We start from the raw sequence: 15260 nt of genomic DNA on the forward strand, positions 1-15260 counted from the left end.
AAGTATAAATTAAATTAATGAAGAAAAAATTGATATATGAATAGAAAAGATGCACCATGTGTCCTTTTGCTGCATGGGGAACGTCTGAACGTAGCCAAACTTCTATTCGTGAAAGAGCGTGTCTTGTGCTACTAAATGCACTGTAGCAGTGATAGGTTGGCTTGAGTTGTTGGTAGAAGTACAGTAGGGAACCGATTATCCGGAACAATCGGGACCATCGCTATTCCGGATAACTGATTTTTCCGGTTTTCTGAATCGCTTCAAAAAGCCGTTTTTTTATTGTTAAACCCAACTAAAAAAAAATATTTGGAAATAATCTTGAAAAAACGAAGTAATACACTAATGATTGCTTCCAAAATGATGGTAAGGTAAACATCTTTCAAAAAAGAAAGAAAAATCTTAAAATCTTATGAGGAAAAAAACATTTTTTAAAAAAAAAAATGGCGGGAAAATTTATTGAATTTTATTCCGGTTTTTTGGTTTTCCGGTTTACTGATTTCCGGATTACGGGTTCTGTACTGTACAATGAAACCTGAACAAAAAGCCGTTTTTTTATTGTTAAACCCAACTAAAAAAAATATTTGGAAATAATCTTGAAAAAACGAAGTAATACACTAATGATTGCTTCCAAAATGATGGTAAGGTAAACATCTTTCAAAAAAGAAAGAAAAATCTTATGAGGAAAAAAACATTTTTTTAAAAAAAAATGGCGGGAAAATTTATTGAATTTCGTTCCGGGTTTTTGGTTTTCCGGATTACAGGTTCTGTACTGTACAATGAAACCTGAACATATCATAATCTTTCACAAAGAACTCACATGGTGTTAAATCAGAAGTTCTTGAAACACTCAGACTTCCAAAACACTTCTTACAAACTCAAGATCACACAAAAACTTTTGCTGCATAGTAGCTATCTTACTAACAACTGAGAGGGAAACAAAAAGCCTGCCCGATGGCATACTGCACCACATTATTCCCGCCAAAGAGGTGATCAGAAATAACTTGAAGCATTCATATGTAGACTGCTCATATCCAATCTATGTTTCCTGAAACACAAATGAATGAAATTGGATCCATGTTCCTGAATAACCTTGTATTCATTACAGGGCTCGAAAAAACTCAGAAATTTTACCCGTCCCCGAGGACGGCTTGTCCAACAATGTACCCGTCCTCCTTTGAAACTAACCCGTCGCTTCTAAATAAATAAAAATATAATTTTCTCTTATTTATTACAAACATTTATATAAATTGCACAATGAATTAGTAGTTACTAGGATTACATTATACAGTAATAAAAGAAATACTAGGTTACTAATAGTAATGAAATAATTTATTTTTTTTATGAAATAATTTAAATGACAAAGGTCAAGCTTTCTGGAATGTCAATTTATTCGGGGGTACTGCGTTTGTTAAATGAATCAAATATGACGTTTGCCAGTTCCACAATCAAGTCAATGATTTACTGAGGTTTCTGCACAGAAATCTGAAAGGGGTTTTCCATTTAGATAAATGTTCATAATTGCGTTTAACGCTTCTTGTTTAAGACCAGTACGTAATGTGTTTTTTTTGTAAGTTCATTACTGAGAAGCCCCTTTCAACCGCACAGTACTCCCAGACAGAGAAAATATCAATTCCATTTCAGGGTCATCTTAGAAGTGAGGCGCTAGACTCTTGTAAGATAACAAAAATTGAAAATGTATCACGAACATTAACGGGAAAATGGCCGTCCGCGCGGACGTCGGATTCGAGAAATTCGTTGTCCGTGGGGAATTTTTGACCATCGAGGACTGGCGGACGGGCTGTTTTTTGAGCCCTGATTCATTATGTCTTATCTTCCTTTTTACAGTGAAATTCCGATTAAGCGGAGACTCTTGGGACTGAAAAAATTGTCCGTTCTCAGGAAGTGTACCCTAATAACGAAGTTTAACACCGTAAATTAAGAACAAGCAAAAATGAAATATTTTGCTGTTTTCCATTTTTTAAACAAGTTTGATACTAAAAAAAGACACTTAATATTAATATTTTTCTGGTTATTATATTATTTCTTTGCAAAGTACATATCATAGCATGATAATGAGTTTCAGTTGATAAAACTTTAAATAAACGCAAATCACCGTAAATTACAATTCTGTTAACTTCTTTTAAAATGAAAAGATTTTAATTTGATATTATCATGTGCGAGTTGAACCTTTCTGATTTCTTTATTGGGTTTAATTTTTTTCCCTTTGGGCAAAACTGAAGTTGGTATAAAATTGAAATTAAAGTTCACCAGCATTAAGTTCTTGTGTATAACTTTTTAATATTTTCACATTTTATTAAATATTAGATTTAGCTTAATTTTTAGGATAATAATCTTTGTCTAGCTGCATTGAAATCGCAGCCAAGTTTGAATTCTTGAGGATAGTGTTGCAGATTGAATTAGTAAATTCTGCTACCGGTATCATAAAATAGGTACCCAAAGCATTATTTAAAGTATACCTTCCTTCTATTACGCAGCTACACAAAAAGTGCTTTAAAGGAATACATTTTATTTCAGTCTAATCTAGTTCATTTTGATTATTGTATCCTATTTATTATGTGCAGTTACCAAAAACATTTTATTAAATACTAGAGAGGCATTGTTTGAGAAAATATCTTTAAATTTATTGATTATGTATATTATTTAGTGAATATTCTGTAATGGGTTATTTATACCTACATTAAATTATTTCATGTAAATTACTTATAAAAGAATTTTTATCTTTATTAGTATAAAAAACCAAAAATATAAAAAGTACAATTTGATGCAAATTTTAAGTAAAATTTCAGAAGATGCATATTTTGTGAAATTGTGGAAAAAGATATAAATAAATAACCGAATAAAAGTATCAGTTTCAACACATGATATAGTAAAATATATATATACTTCTCATTTTTTCATGATTTTCTTTCATATTCTGATTATATTTGCATTGTATTGTGTAGCTTTCAAAAAATTTTCCACATAGTAAATTTTTAAAAACAATTTTGTTTTTGACCTTGTATTTTTACACAGATAGAGTGTAGAATTATTATAAACATTTTATTTATTTACACTTGTAAATGAATGTGTGAGTTATTCTAAAAGTAATATTACCTCTCTTGTTTTTAGTACTGCATCCTGTACAATGTGATGGATGTAACCGTGAAGCATTTTTAGGCTTCAGATATAGATGTCAGAAATGTTATAACTATCAGCTCTGTCAGGATTGTTTTTGGAGAGGTCGTGTATCTGGAAGTCATACTAGTCAACATGAAATGAAAGAATATACCTATTATGTTAGTACACTTACAAAAATATTTCTCCTGTTTTAATTTCATTGTATTTTAAACAATTATGGAAATCTCTAACTTTAAATTGTTTGTCAGACAATTTAGATGACCTTAAATACTTGAAGTATATTTTTAGTTTCAACTAACTGATTTGTTTCCTTCTCTTTAATGTTACCAAAACGGCGTTACTTTATTTTTGTTCTTTTCGTCTTGTAATTATACATTGCTTCTGTTTTCAAAAAAGTCATTAACATTGAATGTTCCCTTGTATAAAGTTTCTTTTGGGTATATATCAATGGATTTATAATCCAACAATTAATAACAAAAAGAAGCTTAATACGATTTTTTTTCCTATTATTAAGTCAGTCTATCGAACCATCTTTAATTTGAATAAGTAAAAAACATCCATGACAAATATGAATTTTCATCACCTAGCCAGTGAGAAAAGATTTCTCAATACAATATTAATTGTTGTTGTCATATTCCGTTAATGCAAAGGGAGCGATTGTTGTTGTTTTCCAGTGGAGCCGTCTCTGGTCAAGAACTCCACTTCTGCTACTCCCATATCTCACATGGTTTTATAGGACGGACCCATTCATACATCCATTTATTCATTTACAGATCGTAATTTTGATTTCAACCAGAGAACGATCCATCTCCAATTCAGTACCCCCAGAAGTACAATTTGTTATTTTAACATGGAGGACTTTGTGACACTACAGATTTAACGCACCAGTCACCAATTACTGCATAGGGAATTTGGCTAGCTGGATTCAAACTCCCATCCTCACGAAAGTGAATTTATGACCCTGCCAACAAGGATATCCCGCCCCAATTCTATGAATTGAAATTAAAATATTCATGTTAAAATCAAAGTTGCTATTTTTTGGTGTCCTTTTTGGATCCAACAGTGGTAGATAAACGTTGTTCATATGAATGATATTTTAACTTTAATAAAAAATTTGCATGTTTCATACTTGCTAAACTTTTATCGGAATGACAATGACTCACATTGACGTTTTGACTCACTTTTCCATAGGTACTATGCTTAGTCTCTCATAGTTTAGTTGCTTCAATATATCTCTGCAAGTTCTTCCTGTTGGGATTGTTGTTGTTGATGTATGCCTGTTTAGACAGAGGGGGTGTGATTGTTCTTGTTTTCCAGTGGCGCCATCTATGGCCAAGAATTCAACTTCTGCCACACCATATGTCGCACCCGTTTATAGGGCGGTCCCATTCATACATCCACAGATCGTAATTTTGACCTGAATCTGAGAATGATCGATCTTCAATCCTGTACACCGAGAGGTATTGATTTGTTATAGGAACATGACTCATGGGAACATGACTTTTGCGACTCAACAGATTTAACATGCATCAGTTACTTTACTACACGGGAAAATTCGGTCAGCGGGGTCCTGGTCATTAGGGCCCAGCGCCCTAACGACCAGGCTATCCCGGCCCCCTCCTTTTGAGATTACAAGCTACAAATTAGTACATGGATGAAAAAAAATTTTAAAAAACATTTATGTGTAAAAATACATTATTCGAGATATTTAAGATCAAAACTTCATAAAGATAGGGTAACGATTTAAAGATTAATTCCTTAACTTTTTAATGGCACCTGGAATTTTCCTTTACTAAAAAAAGGTAGTCATTTCTATGTATTGATGCAAGTTTTTTTTTGTGAAAATTTTAGTTTTTAACATGTTTATAACTTGGACAATCTTGAATTTAAAAATTGGTGGAATTACTCACTCTCAGCAATTTACCTTAAAATTGAGCATAGGATTGATCTGATATGGATTAACTCAAGTTTTTACTTATTGCTCACAGTTTTTTTTTATTTTTTAAATCATCTATTGAAGAAGATTATGTTTTTTTTTTTCGTAAAAGTTTTGTTTTTATTTTCTCTTAATTATGTCAATCTCTGAGAAGACTGATAATTTGTGTGCAATACTTCTTAATATGAATGCTTTATATTTTGTAATACTTTATTTTTTCCCCTTAAATTAAAACACATATAATTCTAAGAGTTAAATAAAAAATAAATGTAAGAATTTCAATTTGATCATTTAATAATTCAGTAATAAAGTATAATGTAAATCTAATTTCCCTTCTTAGTTTCTATAATTATGATTTGGTTTTCTCATTGATTGGTGTAATCTCCTAGTATACCAAAATGCGTTTTAGCACTTTAATGTTTAATATATTTTAATTTTATTTTTTCATTATGTCATAAATATTGGATTAATTTCTTAAATATTTTTATGTGAAAAATTAGAAATAGTTTTATTTTTTACCCGTATGTTTTTTAAAACATTTATTTGGTAAAGGATGGTGTTAGGAAAGTTACATGTGCAAATATGTTGTTTTTTTCATAAATTATAGTTTGTACTTCAGAAACGAAGTTTATTATTATTAAGCATTGATAAGATGTGGGGGAATATAAGATAAATGATCTTTTCAGAAATCTCCAAGTAAACAACTGGGCCATTCCTTAAAGAAATCTTTTAGATGTGTTCCTGAGAAACAAATTGCCTCTATACCAAGATTTCCTGAAGAACCTGAAAGAACTTTAAATTTACAACACATTGTGTAAGTTTGTTGAATCTCTCTATGAACAAATAACAAGAACTGTCTTAAATACTCTAAAAATATTCTTTGTGTTCATGTTTCATTTCTGTGAAGAAAAAAATCTTTATTACGATGCCTAAGGAAATAACGACAGAATAAATAATTGTTGTATAAAATGAGCTTTATTTTAACAATTTTGTTGAAATTTATTGTTAGGAAATTAGAGTAGAGTGTGTCAGGCTGTGTAAAATCCAAGCTGTGTGATACTTTATTATTTATCTTTCACACAAATCACAAAAAATTCAGAAGCTACGAAAACATCCCATTTAATTTTGCATTTAAGTTGCGAATATGTAAATGTAGTAAATTTTAATGATTACATACAAATATATGATAAAAAGTGTTATGCAAATGAAATTGAATTTGATTGTGTTTCTTTTTTGCAAGGTGTTCCTTATTATTGTGCACAATGCTAACCACTTTTTTCATATTCATGCTGTTGGTTGTCCCAAAACCGTGGAATAATAATTTCTACTACCCCTTGGTACACAGTAAACTGTTGTGGGAATTCTTGTCATTTTTTTTTTAATTATTATTTTCATATAATGTAAAGCATAAAACATTAAAGTATTCCGATTCTATTAATTCTTTAACCTTTAAACACAACATTATTTGTACATTGATTTTCAACATTATTGAAAGTACTCTGAAATTACTCATTCTTACATTATTGAAATTACTCAATGTGAATTCAATCTCTTAATTTTGAATAAAAATGTGAGAATTTAAATAAAAACAAACAAATTTTAAAGCATGTTATGTTTGTTGGCTTAAACAGTACTTTATCAGGGAATTCACTGCTTTGCTAACATGCTGACCTTAAATTCTGGTCTTCATTTTTGTTTCATTCAATTTTCATACTTATATTAGAATACATTAATTATGTTTTGTAAGTACTGAAAAGTTTTTCAAAATGTGAAATTTGTATGCTGTAAGGATAAATTATGCTATAAGTTACATAATTACTAATGAAATAATAAATCAAATTAAATTTTGAAAATATTGAATGTTTTAATTTTTTTAATGAATTAATTGATAAAATACTTAGTTTTTAAATAACCCAATCTTTTTCCCCCTAAGGCCTCCATCCCCCATTCCCAGTCATAATGGTTTTCATGATGTCACGAGTAACTCCTTTGATATGTCTTCATTAGATGGTAGATCAACAACTAGGAGGTAATTTCTAAGTTGGTTTCTGTTTTTCTTTAGTGTTTTAGTTACTGGTTAAGTTCATCATAAACATTTTGTTTTTTTAGCCTAGAATCTAACAGAGTTGATGATGAGCACCGGCTAATTGCTAGGTATGCTGCGCGATTAGCTGATACCAGAAGTACAGTAAGCATTTAGCTCTTATTTTTTAAATGGCAAATTATTTTGAAAACTGCTTTAGGGTTGTATAATTTTTCTCTCAAAACTTTTTCAAACAAATTTTAAGTCATATTTTGAAATAAAATATTTTTATAAATAGTTAATATCCAATCAATACAAATGTGTTAAAATATGTTTAAAAGTAAGCAAATCAAAAAGCTAACATAGTGATGATAATTGATATCAAATTATTTTCTACACTACTTCAAATAATTAGTATACACACATTTTACTTTAAAACTGTGTTTTAAAAGGTATTGTTTTCCATGTCATTTTCCATTATAAAGGGTTCTTTTTGTTGTCATTTTGGTGGTATTAAAATCTGAAATTTAAAAAAATAATTTTACTATTTATTCATTTAATGGTGGAATAACATAATTTCAACTATAAGAGTAGAATTTTATGCAACATAATTTTCTTTTATGCATTAACAAAATCAAATAAAGCCACTATTGTAGCAGATCTAAGCAAACTCAAATAATTTTCAAGAACAAATGAATGATATGAAATGCTTATCAATCCGAATAATTTGAAATTTTGTTTTAGATGCGAAGTCCATCAGACCTCAGCTTAAACATGGACACAACTAGGCAGCGTGATCTTATTGCTCAACTTGAAACAAAAAACAGGTCTGTAAGCAATTTTTCTTTTTTAAAAATACTATTAAAATAGGTTTCAATATTCAATTGTATAAAAAAAAAATGTTGCACTCATCGACTAAAGAAATCTCTTATTTTTTGTAGAGAAATAATGAGGGAGATTGTTCGCTTGAGAAAACAGCAGGAACAAGAGGATGCTGTATTACAAAATGAACAGAATCCCACTCTGCTTAACGAATTAAGGGCTCTTCGGCAGAGGAAAGAAGAGTTAGAAAGTCATCTTTCAACTCTTCAAGAGAGTCGAAGGGAGTTAATGGTGCAGCTGGAGGCTCTGATGAAAATGCTCAAGGTATAGAAATGTTTTGACAATTTACATTGGTTTATTACAATGAAATAGATTATTGTAATTAAAATCATACATTAAATCATGTGAAAGTGAGAGGTTCTGCTCATTTCTCCTCAGGTATCCTCACAATTTCTTTGTAACATTTTTTGTTTCTTGATTATGAACAGATTGTTTAGATCAATATTCAAATGAAAGATGTTCTAAAATTTTTATAGTTTCAACATAGATTTTGTTTCACAAATTTCTTTTAATTATATTTTAACTAATAATTTTCTCAAATATCACTTTAACAGTTTTAACAAATTTTTTTTTACAAAAAAATAATTGTTGGTTTTTCAAAAACTTTTTTAATACTTTTTGCCCAGGAGATTGTTTAGCTATAGTGCAAATAGTTAATTTTTAACATTGCTTTATAATTTTTAATAGTTATTTTGATCTTATTATCATCATTTTAACTTCATATATTGAATGAGTGCAGTTTTTTATAAAATTGACTATGAAAGTAAATGTAACTCATTTACTGTTTGATAATTGTAAAATGCTAACTGAATAACTCTGTTATAAAATATTGCAAAATAAGGTAATATCATGAGATTATTTATATAAAATAAAGGAGCAACTCTTGTAGTTTATTTTTGAATAAAAATCACAAATGTAATAATAATAGAAAATAATATTAAGATGAGGCGATAAATAAGTATGACTGATAAATACTGTTGTAATATTTTTTTAAAAACTTTTATGCTGATGTCCGCCTAAGATACCTGGACTTTCTCTTTTATCAATGACGCTATCATGTTTGTCTTTTGTCTAATGTAGATGCGAGAAACAATAAGACCACATTATTTTTAATGAAATGTAGAGATTTGCTCTAATTATTTCACTGGGGATATAATAAGACTTTTTTTTTAAGTTGTATCGTTTATACTGTTTCTAATTATACTGTAGTAATGATTATGCGTAGTTACTGTAATAAATAGAGATATCAATTAAAGAAGAATCTTTTTGCTTTGTGATTTGATATAAATAAATTTTAAGTTTCTGAAACTTTCAGAATCATCAGACGTCCCCAAGATCTACACCAAATAGTTCCCCCCGTTCGGCTACATCGAAATCTCCACCACTGTCTACACCTTATCCTGTTTCCTCTTCTCGCAGTGCCCCAACTACTCCTCCCACATCAGAAGGTGCTCCTAGTGTTCCCAGTAATGTGACAGCAAATTATGATCAATCAGGAAGCACAAGGAGCTTAAGAAATGACTTGTTAGTTGCAGCTGATTCTGTCACAAATGCTATGTCATCACTAGTTCGAGAACTCAACTCGGGTAATACATGTTTGAAATTCAATTTAAGTTACATTTGTGGAGTTGTAAAATAAAGAAGCATTTCTTGTATCATTAATAACGCAATTGTTTGGTCCTGAATCAAATGGATCATACTATTATGGTAAGGTAGTACTAAGAAAAAGTACTGTAGATGCATATAACTTTCCATTAAATAATCATTAATCTAGACTATATGTTTCCTTATATTTTTTGAATCACTACCCTTTTCTGTGACAAAAATTTTAAAATTTTCAGTGTTAATAGTTATTGGAATTCACCATTTGCTAAATACTTTAAACATTTTATTTAATTTTATATATGATTCGGGATTAACTTCGATTATTAAAAATAATTAACCAGTTATTAACTTTACTCATAATAATTCCATTTCACCTGTTGAATCTTTTAACTTCAAGGACCTTTTTTATTAGTATACTACTGGACAAACTTAAAAATGTTCTTTTCTCATACTTTTTTGATTTTAATAACATTCTTGATATCGAGTTTGAATACCGACATAACATCGTTAATTTCTGCATTTTTTACTAATTTTATCTTCAACCGTGAAGATATTTCTCTGCAGATTATTGTCTTACCACAAGGTACTAATTTCTCAAGTATTATAGCTAACCTTTCTTATGACATTTTGAAAAAAATGCTGCGATTTCCATTTGGAACAACTTCAGATTTGTTGATGATTTTATTAGATTTAATTGTATAGATTTTATTAATACTGCAAGCATAATTTATCCGGAGGAATTAACTAATCATTCTAATGTATCTTCAGATTTTCTTGATTTATTCATTACATTAAACTTGTCCAACACTCAAATTTTGATAAAAGAAATTACTTTCCAATTATTATCCACCAGATAATTACCAGATATTTGAAAAAAACAAAGGACAATCATTTTAGACTTCCTAGGGTTAATTTTTTCTTATGAGACAGCAAGCAAAGTGTGGATGTTGTTTTTACTATAAAACTGTTTAATATTGTTTTGACCGCTTTAATAGTGTTTGAGTGTTGAACGTAACACACAGTATTCATACTTACTTAAATAAAACTTAATAAAAAAATTTTTTGAATTTTTTAAGTGTTCTTTGTTTAGCCAACGTTTTTTCTTATTTTTTTAGTATAAGATATGATACTATGCACTTAAATTTCTTTTTATTTATAATAAAAATGCTTTTTTAAAATGTAGTTCACTAAAGCAACATTATTGTGTTATATAATTCAATTCTGCAACTCAAAGATGTTTTTTTTTTCACATTTTGTTCTATACCAGGGGTGGCCAAGCTCCTTAATAGTTGAGCCATTTTTCAAAATTTGGAATTTTTCGCGAGGCGCAATTAAATATGTATTTAAAAGATAGGCAAAAAAGGTATGAAATTTTTTTTACGGAAATTATATTTATTGAAAACATATAAATAAAAGTACAAAATATGTATATTGAATTTAAATATATTAAAAATTAAACACATTTATTTTACTTCTCTTGATAATTCTTTAAAATTTGTTGAATAATTGGTGACAGCACTTCTCAGTAATTCTTTGAGATGCTGGTTAATTATACTGATCGGTGTTAAGATTTCACGAATTTTGAAGTGGAATAAAATGATTCGCATAAATATGTTGTCCCGAATATTGAAATAATTCGATAAGCAGCCTTTTTTAATTCAGTACTTTGATTCTGGTACAAATTTCCAATATTCAGTAATCAACATCAACTTATATTTTAATTGTGAAGCTTGATCTTCTTGCATTTCTATTAATTCTAATTCTCCAGATGCTTTTTGGGTCATTATTATATTGGAAATGGAAAACGCTCACCTTGAATTATGTTAATTTCAAATAGCTTCAGAAAAAAATCAAGAGACGATTTAAGATATTTCAAGTCTTGAAATCTATTTTGGGAATTCCGTCAATATTCCTTCTAGCTCTTTTATATAGTCGTTCAGTTTTTATTATTTAACATTGAATCAAATTTTTTTTAATTTCCCGAAAATAACAAAATGTTTTATTTTTAATGTCCTTTTGAAAAAATTGTAATTAAGTTTAAAAACTAAATATACATTGTGAGAGGTCAGATATTATTTTATCTTTCCCCTGCAATTGTAAATTCTGTGGTTGCAAATGTTCCATGACATCAGTTAAAAACATTAAATCTTGTAACCACTCGTCATCGTCTAATTCTGAATTTCCTTTTATTTTAGAAATGCAATTATCGGATCAAACAAATCTACAAAACAATTTCGTATGTTGTAGCTAGATAACCATCTAACAATGCAAAAGAAATTAATGTCATTCAGAAGTTCTTCGTCCTTCAATTCTTTATGGAAATTTTTTGCATTGGTGCAACTGTAATTTACAATGTGTAACACTGTTTTTATAGCATCAGAGTATTTTAAATATTTTGTAACGAGATGTTCTCGGTGAATTATGCAGTGAATCGGTATGAATTGTGGAATTTGAGAATCATCTCTTAAAATCCTAATGAGACCGATTTTTTTACCCAGTATTGCCCGAGCTCCATCAGTTGCAATGCTTACAAGTTAATTAAGAAGCACATTAAAAGTTTTCATTATGGGATCTAATGCATTTTTAATATTGAAACGCGGGTTGACTCTTGAAGTGCTATTAAATCTAATAATTCTTCGTTAATGACGAAGTCAGGTGAAACAAGATGTATAAAAACTGCCAATTGCAGAAGATCTGTGATGTCTGTCGATTCGTCAAGGAACGATAATAATTTTGTTAAAATATAATAGCACAAAAATGAAGCAGGAACACGGGTACATTTATCGAGAGCCACAAATAATCCTTCAAAAAGTCGCAGGTTGGCCACCCCTGTTCTATACATTGAAACTAATTCAGAACAATTTAATGTTAGCTTTTAATGTCAACATTTTGAAAAAATGCTTTTATTTTAGTGAGCTAGTTAGTATCCACAGACAGAGATTAAGGTAGTTCAAAAAATGCACCATAAATTTATGGCTATATAATGGCTATAAATTTTTTGACATGAATTATTTATGAATAGATTTCTTGTATCTGTTCATAAATAATCATAATAATATCTATTCATGCATAGATTTCTCTTATATTTTGTCACAAAATTTAATTTAATGTATTTAAGTATTAAGAATTTGTTATTAAGTAGAACATTAGTAGTTTAATAGTTTGGTTTTCAGATTCAATTTATTTTATTTTTATATTTTTATTTTTATATTTTTATTGTTCTTGGTTAAAACGCATTTCGAATTTCATTTTGTAGAACTTTTAGAACATTAATTACTGTTTTGTAGTTTAAGCAGAAAAGTTTGGAAAAGAATTTTTTGTAATTTATTCTTTTTTTTTCCCTACATATTTTATTCATTTTAGGATCTGAAGATGAAGATGGTAATCTGGATAGTAAAGCAATGAGCAGCAGTCGAGGTTATTGACTCTTTTATTACCTTCACATATTCTTCAGAACTGTTTATTTTGCAAGGAAGTTACTTAATTTCATTTTTCTCTAGATTTTGAAACTGAGGATACTGAAAGTGCGGTTGAAAGTTTAGAAGGCGGCGGTACACTTTGGCGCGATGAACGGTTGAGAGCTCAAGAAAATCACTTCTTGCAAGAAATCCAGGCCCGCAACAATTTATCTTCGTCTGGTCTTGGCGATGGAAAAATTGTTCAAGAAGAAAATGACCAAGAGATCTATGATAATGACCCAAGGGTATGTATTCAATCACCAGAGAAATAATATGAGTTGCAGATATTGAAACTGATAAATAACAAACTATTTTATATGAAAAAAATTTTATATTAGAGTATTTTACTCCCGAATATTATTTATTTTTGTACTGTAGGTAGTGTGAATTATTCACTGGGGCTTAAATCCATTTAGTTTTTTTAAACCTAGGAATTAAAATAGTTGTTCAATTATGATTTGTTCTATAAAACTTACAATAAAAAAAATCCAATTTTTTAAATATGGGGCTGAAAAAATAATTGAATCGATGCAGAATCGACTCAAAGCCTTAATCGAGACACGAATTCTTACCCATCCCATGTATATCATATGTCATATTAAATTACATACAGTATTTGTCAAAGCTGTGTAGTTTTTGCTTTATGTTAAGACATTAAATAATTTATGCTTTAAACATAAATATTTCTTCACTTTTGGTTTACTCCCTTACAAATATTAAAAAAATATTTAATTTTTCAAAATATTTTGTTTAAGACATTCAATAGTTTTTAGTTCAAGTATAATAGTTAAATATTAAGTTAATCAAAAGTTAATAGTAATATTTTAGTTGTTGAAATATTTTTGACCTCATAATAAAATTTTAAACTTAAATTTCATTAGGAAAAAAATATTATATTTATTATATGATACATTTTGTAATCTTATCCTTAACTAGTAAGGCTTCTTTTTGCTTATCTATTAAGCTTTTTTTTTACTTAACTATAAAAATTTTACTGTATATTAAGTTATACTAAAAATATTAAAAACATTAATTTAATGTTTCTCATATGGAAAAAAGGAGTAAAACAAAGTAAATATTTCCTTCTCAATTTTCAAATAAAACTTTAATAAAATATTCTTTCTGTACAAACTTTATAGTTCGATTTGATTTTCTTATTATTTTTCAGATCAATTCATTTGCATTCGTTAGAGATTTTTCCTTAATACAATTATTCATTTTTCTAGAATTAAGAGAAGGTAGTTTTGTTCTTAATTAATTTTAGATTTAAATAACTACTATAACTTCTTATGAGACTCTTGTAAAAAAAAAACATTTTTTTTTTAACTCTTTGGTTATTCAGACTTGACTACCATTTTGATATTCCATAAGTCTTTGGTCGATGCTGTTCAAACACTTGCAAATTTATAAGATAGTCCTTGTGGTATTTTTCCAAAAGAAGTAAACTATTATCGATTTTTCCACACATGAAGTAGCACTCATAAATATGATACGTTTAGGAATGTTATTGTTCCATCTGAAATTGAAATAAAGGAATACAGATCATTAGAATAAAGGACTTGGAGCAATCTTTTTATTAAATCATCAGCATAATTAAGAAGCTTAGTTTCTTCATATTTACTTCATTCTCAGTGATATTTTCTGTGCAAAAAATTATTAAAAAGTAAATATCATACTTGGATATTTTTAGTGAAAATAAATTTAATTTTGTTATAATTTTACACGAAAAAGTTAATGAAGAAAAAACGAAAACATTTTCAATAATGAATAGCATTAAAATGGTGTTGAATAATTCTTTTTTTTATACATGAAGACAAGTTGAAACTTGAAATAATTATTTGTGGTTCTTTATAACGATATAAATTTCAAAATTGTACATCTTCCTTGGATACTTCTATAATACACGGTATTTTATTTATTGATTGGTTACTTTTATGAGATAATAAAAATTAAACAACCCATATTTTCTCAAAGTAGATGGTGGCTATCACAGAAAGTTTTATGTCAGTAAATCAAATAAAAGTAAATAACTTAAAGTAAAGTGTACAAAAAAAATAATGAAATTTTTTGATCATGCTAACTTGAGGATCTGTTTTGGCTAAATAGAAATTTGATGTTTACTTCATTTTTTTAATTGTAGTATAAAAGTACTTGTCAATGAGCATGCTTATTAAATTTCATAACTTTTTCATAATTGGTATCATTTCGAAACTGACGT

The 15260-nt window shown here is 28.4% G+C and overlaps 1 protein-coding gene across 6 annotated transcripts in view; it reads left to right on the forward strand.

Moving 5' to 3' along the window:
- Positions 1-15260, forward strand: part of LOC107441198 (dystrobrevin beta) — a 173580-nt gene that overhangs the window by 38152 nt on the left and 120168 nt on the right. For 4 of the 6 annotated variants that reach the window (XM_016054363.4, XM_016054365.4, XM_016054364.4 and 1 more), the window contains 9 exons: positions 3130-3296; positions 5761-5888; positions 7008-7103; positions 7184-7262; positions 7842-7924; positions 8039-8243; positions 9295-9565; positions 12948-13001; positions 13085-13287. In XM_016054363.4, coding sequence (XP_015909849.1) covers positions 3130-3296; positions 5761-5888; positions 7008-7103; positions 7184-7262; positions 7842-7924; positions 8039-8243; positions 9295-9565; positions 12948-13001; positions 13085-13287 — 1286 coding nt within the window. Of the gene's footprint in view, positions 1-3129; positions 3297-5760; positions 5889-7007; positions 7104-7183; positions 7263-7841; positions 7925-8038; positions 8244-9294; positions 9695-12947; positions 13002-13084; positions 13288-15260 lie in introns of all 6 variants that reach the window. The other 2 variants (XR_015432245.1, XR_015432246.1) reach the window with 1 other exon arrangement.

Source organism: Parasteatoda tepidariorum, chromosome 1 (genome assembly GCF_982258835.1).
Source record: "Parasteatoda tepidariorum strain Cologne lab strain chromosome 1, Ptep-v5.0, whole genome shotgun sequence".
Lineage (NCBI taxonomy): Eukaryota > Metazoa > Arthropoda > Arachnida > Araneae > Theridiidae > Parasteatoda > Parasteatoda tepidariorum.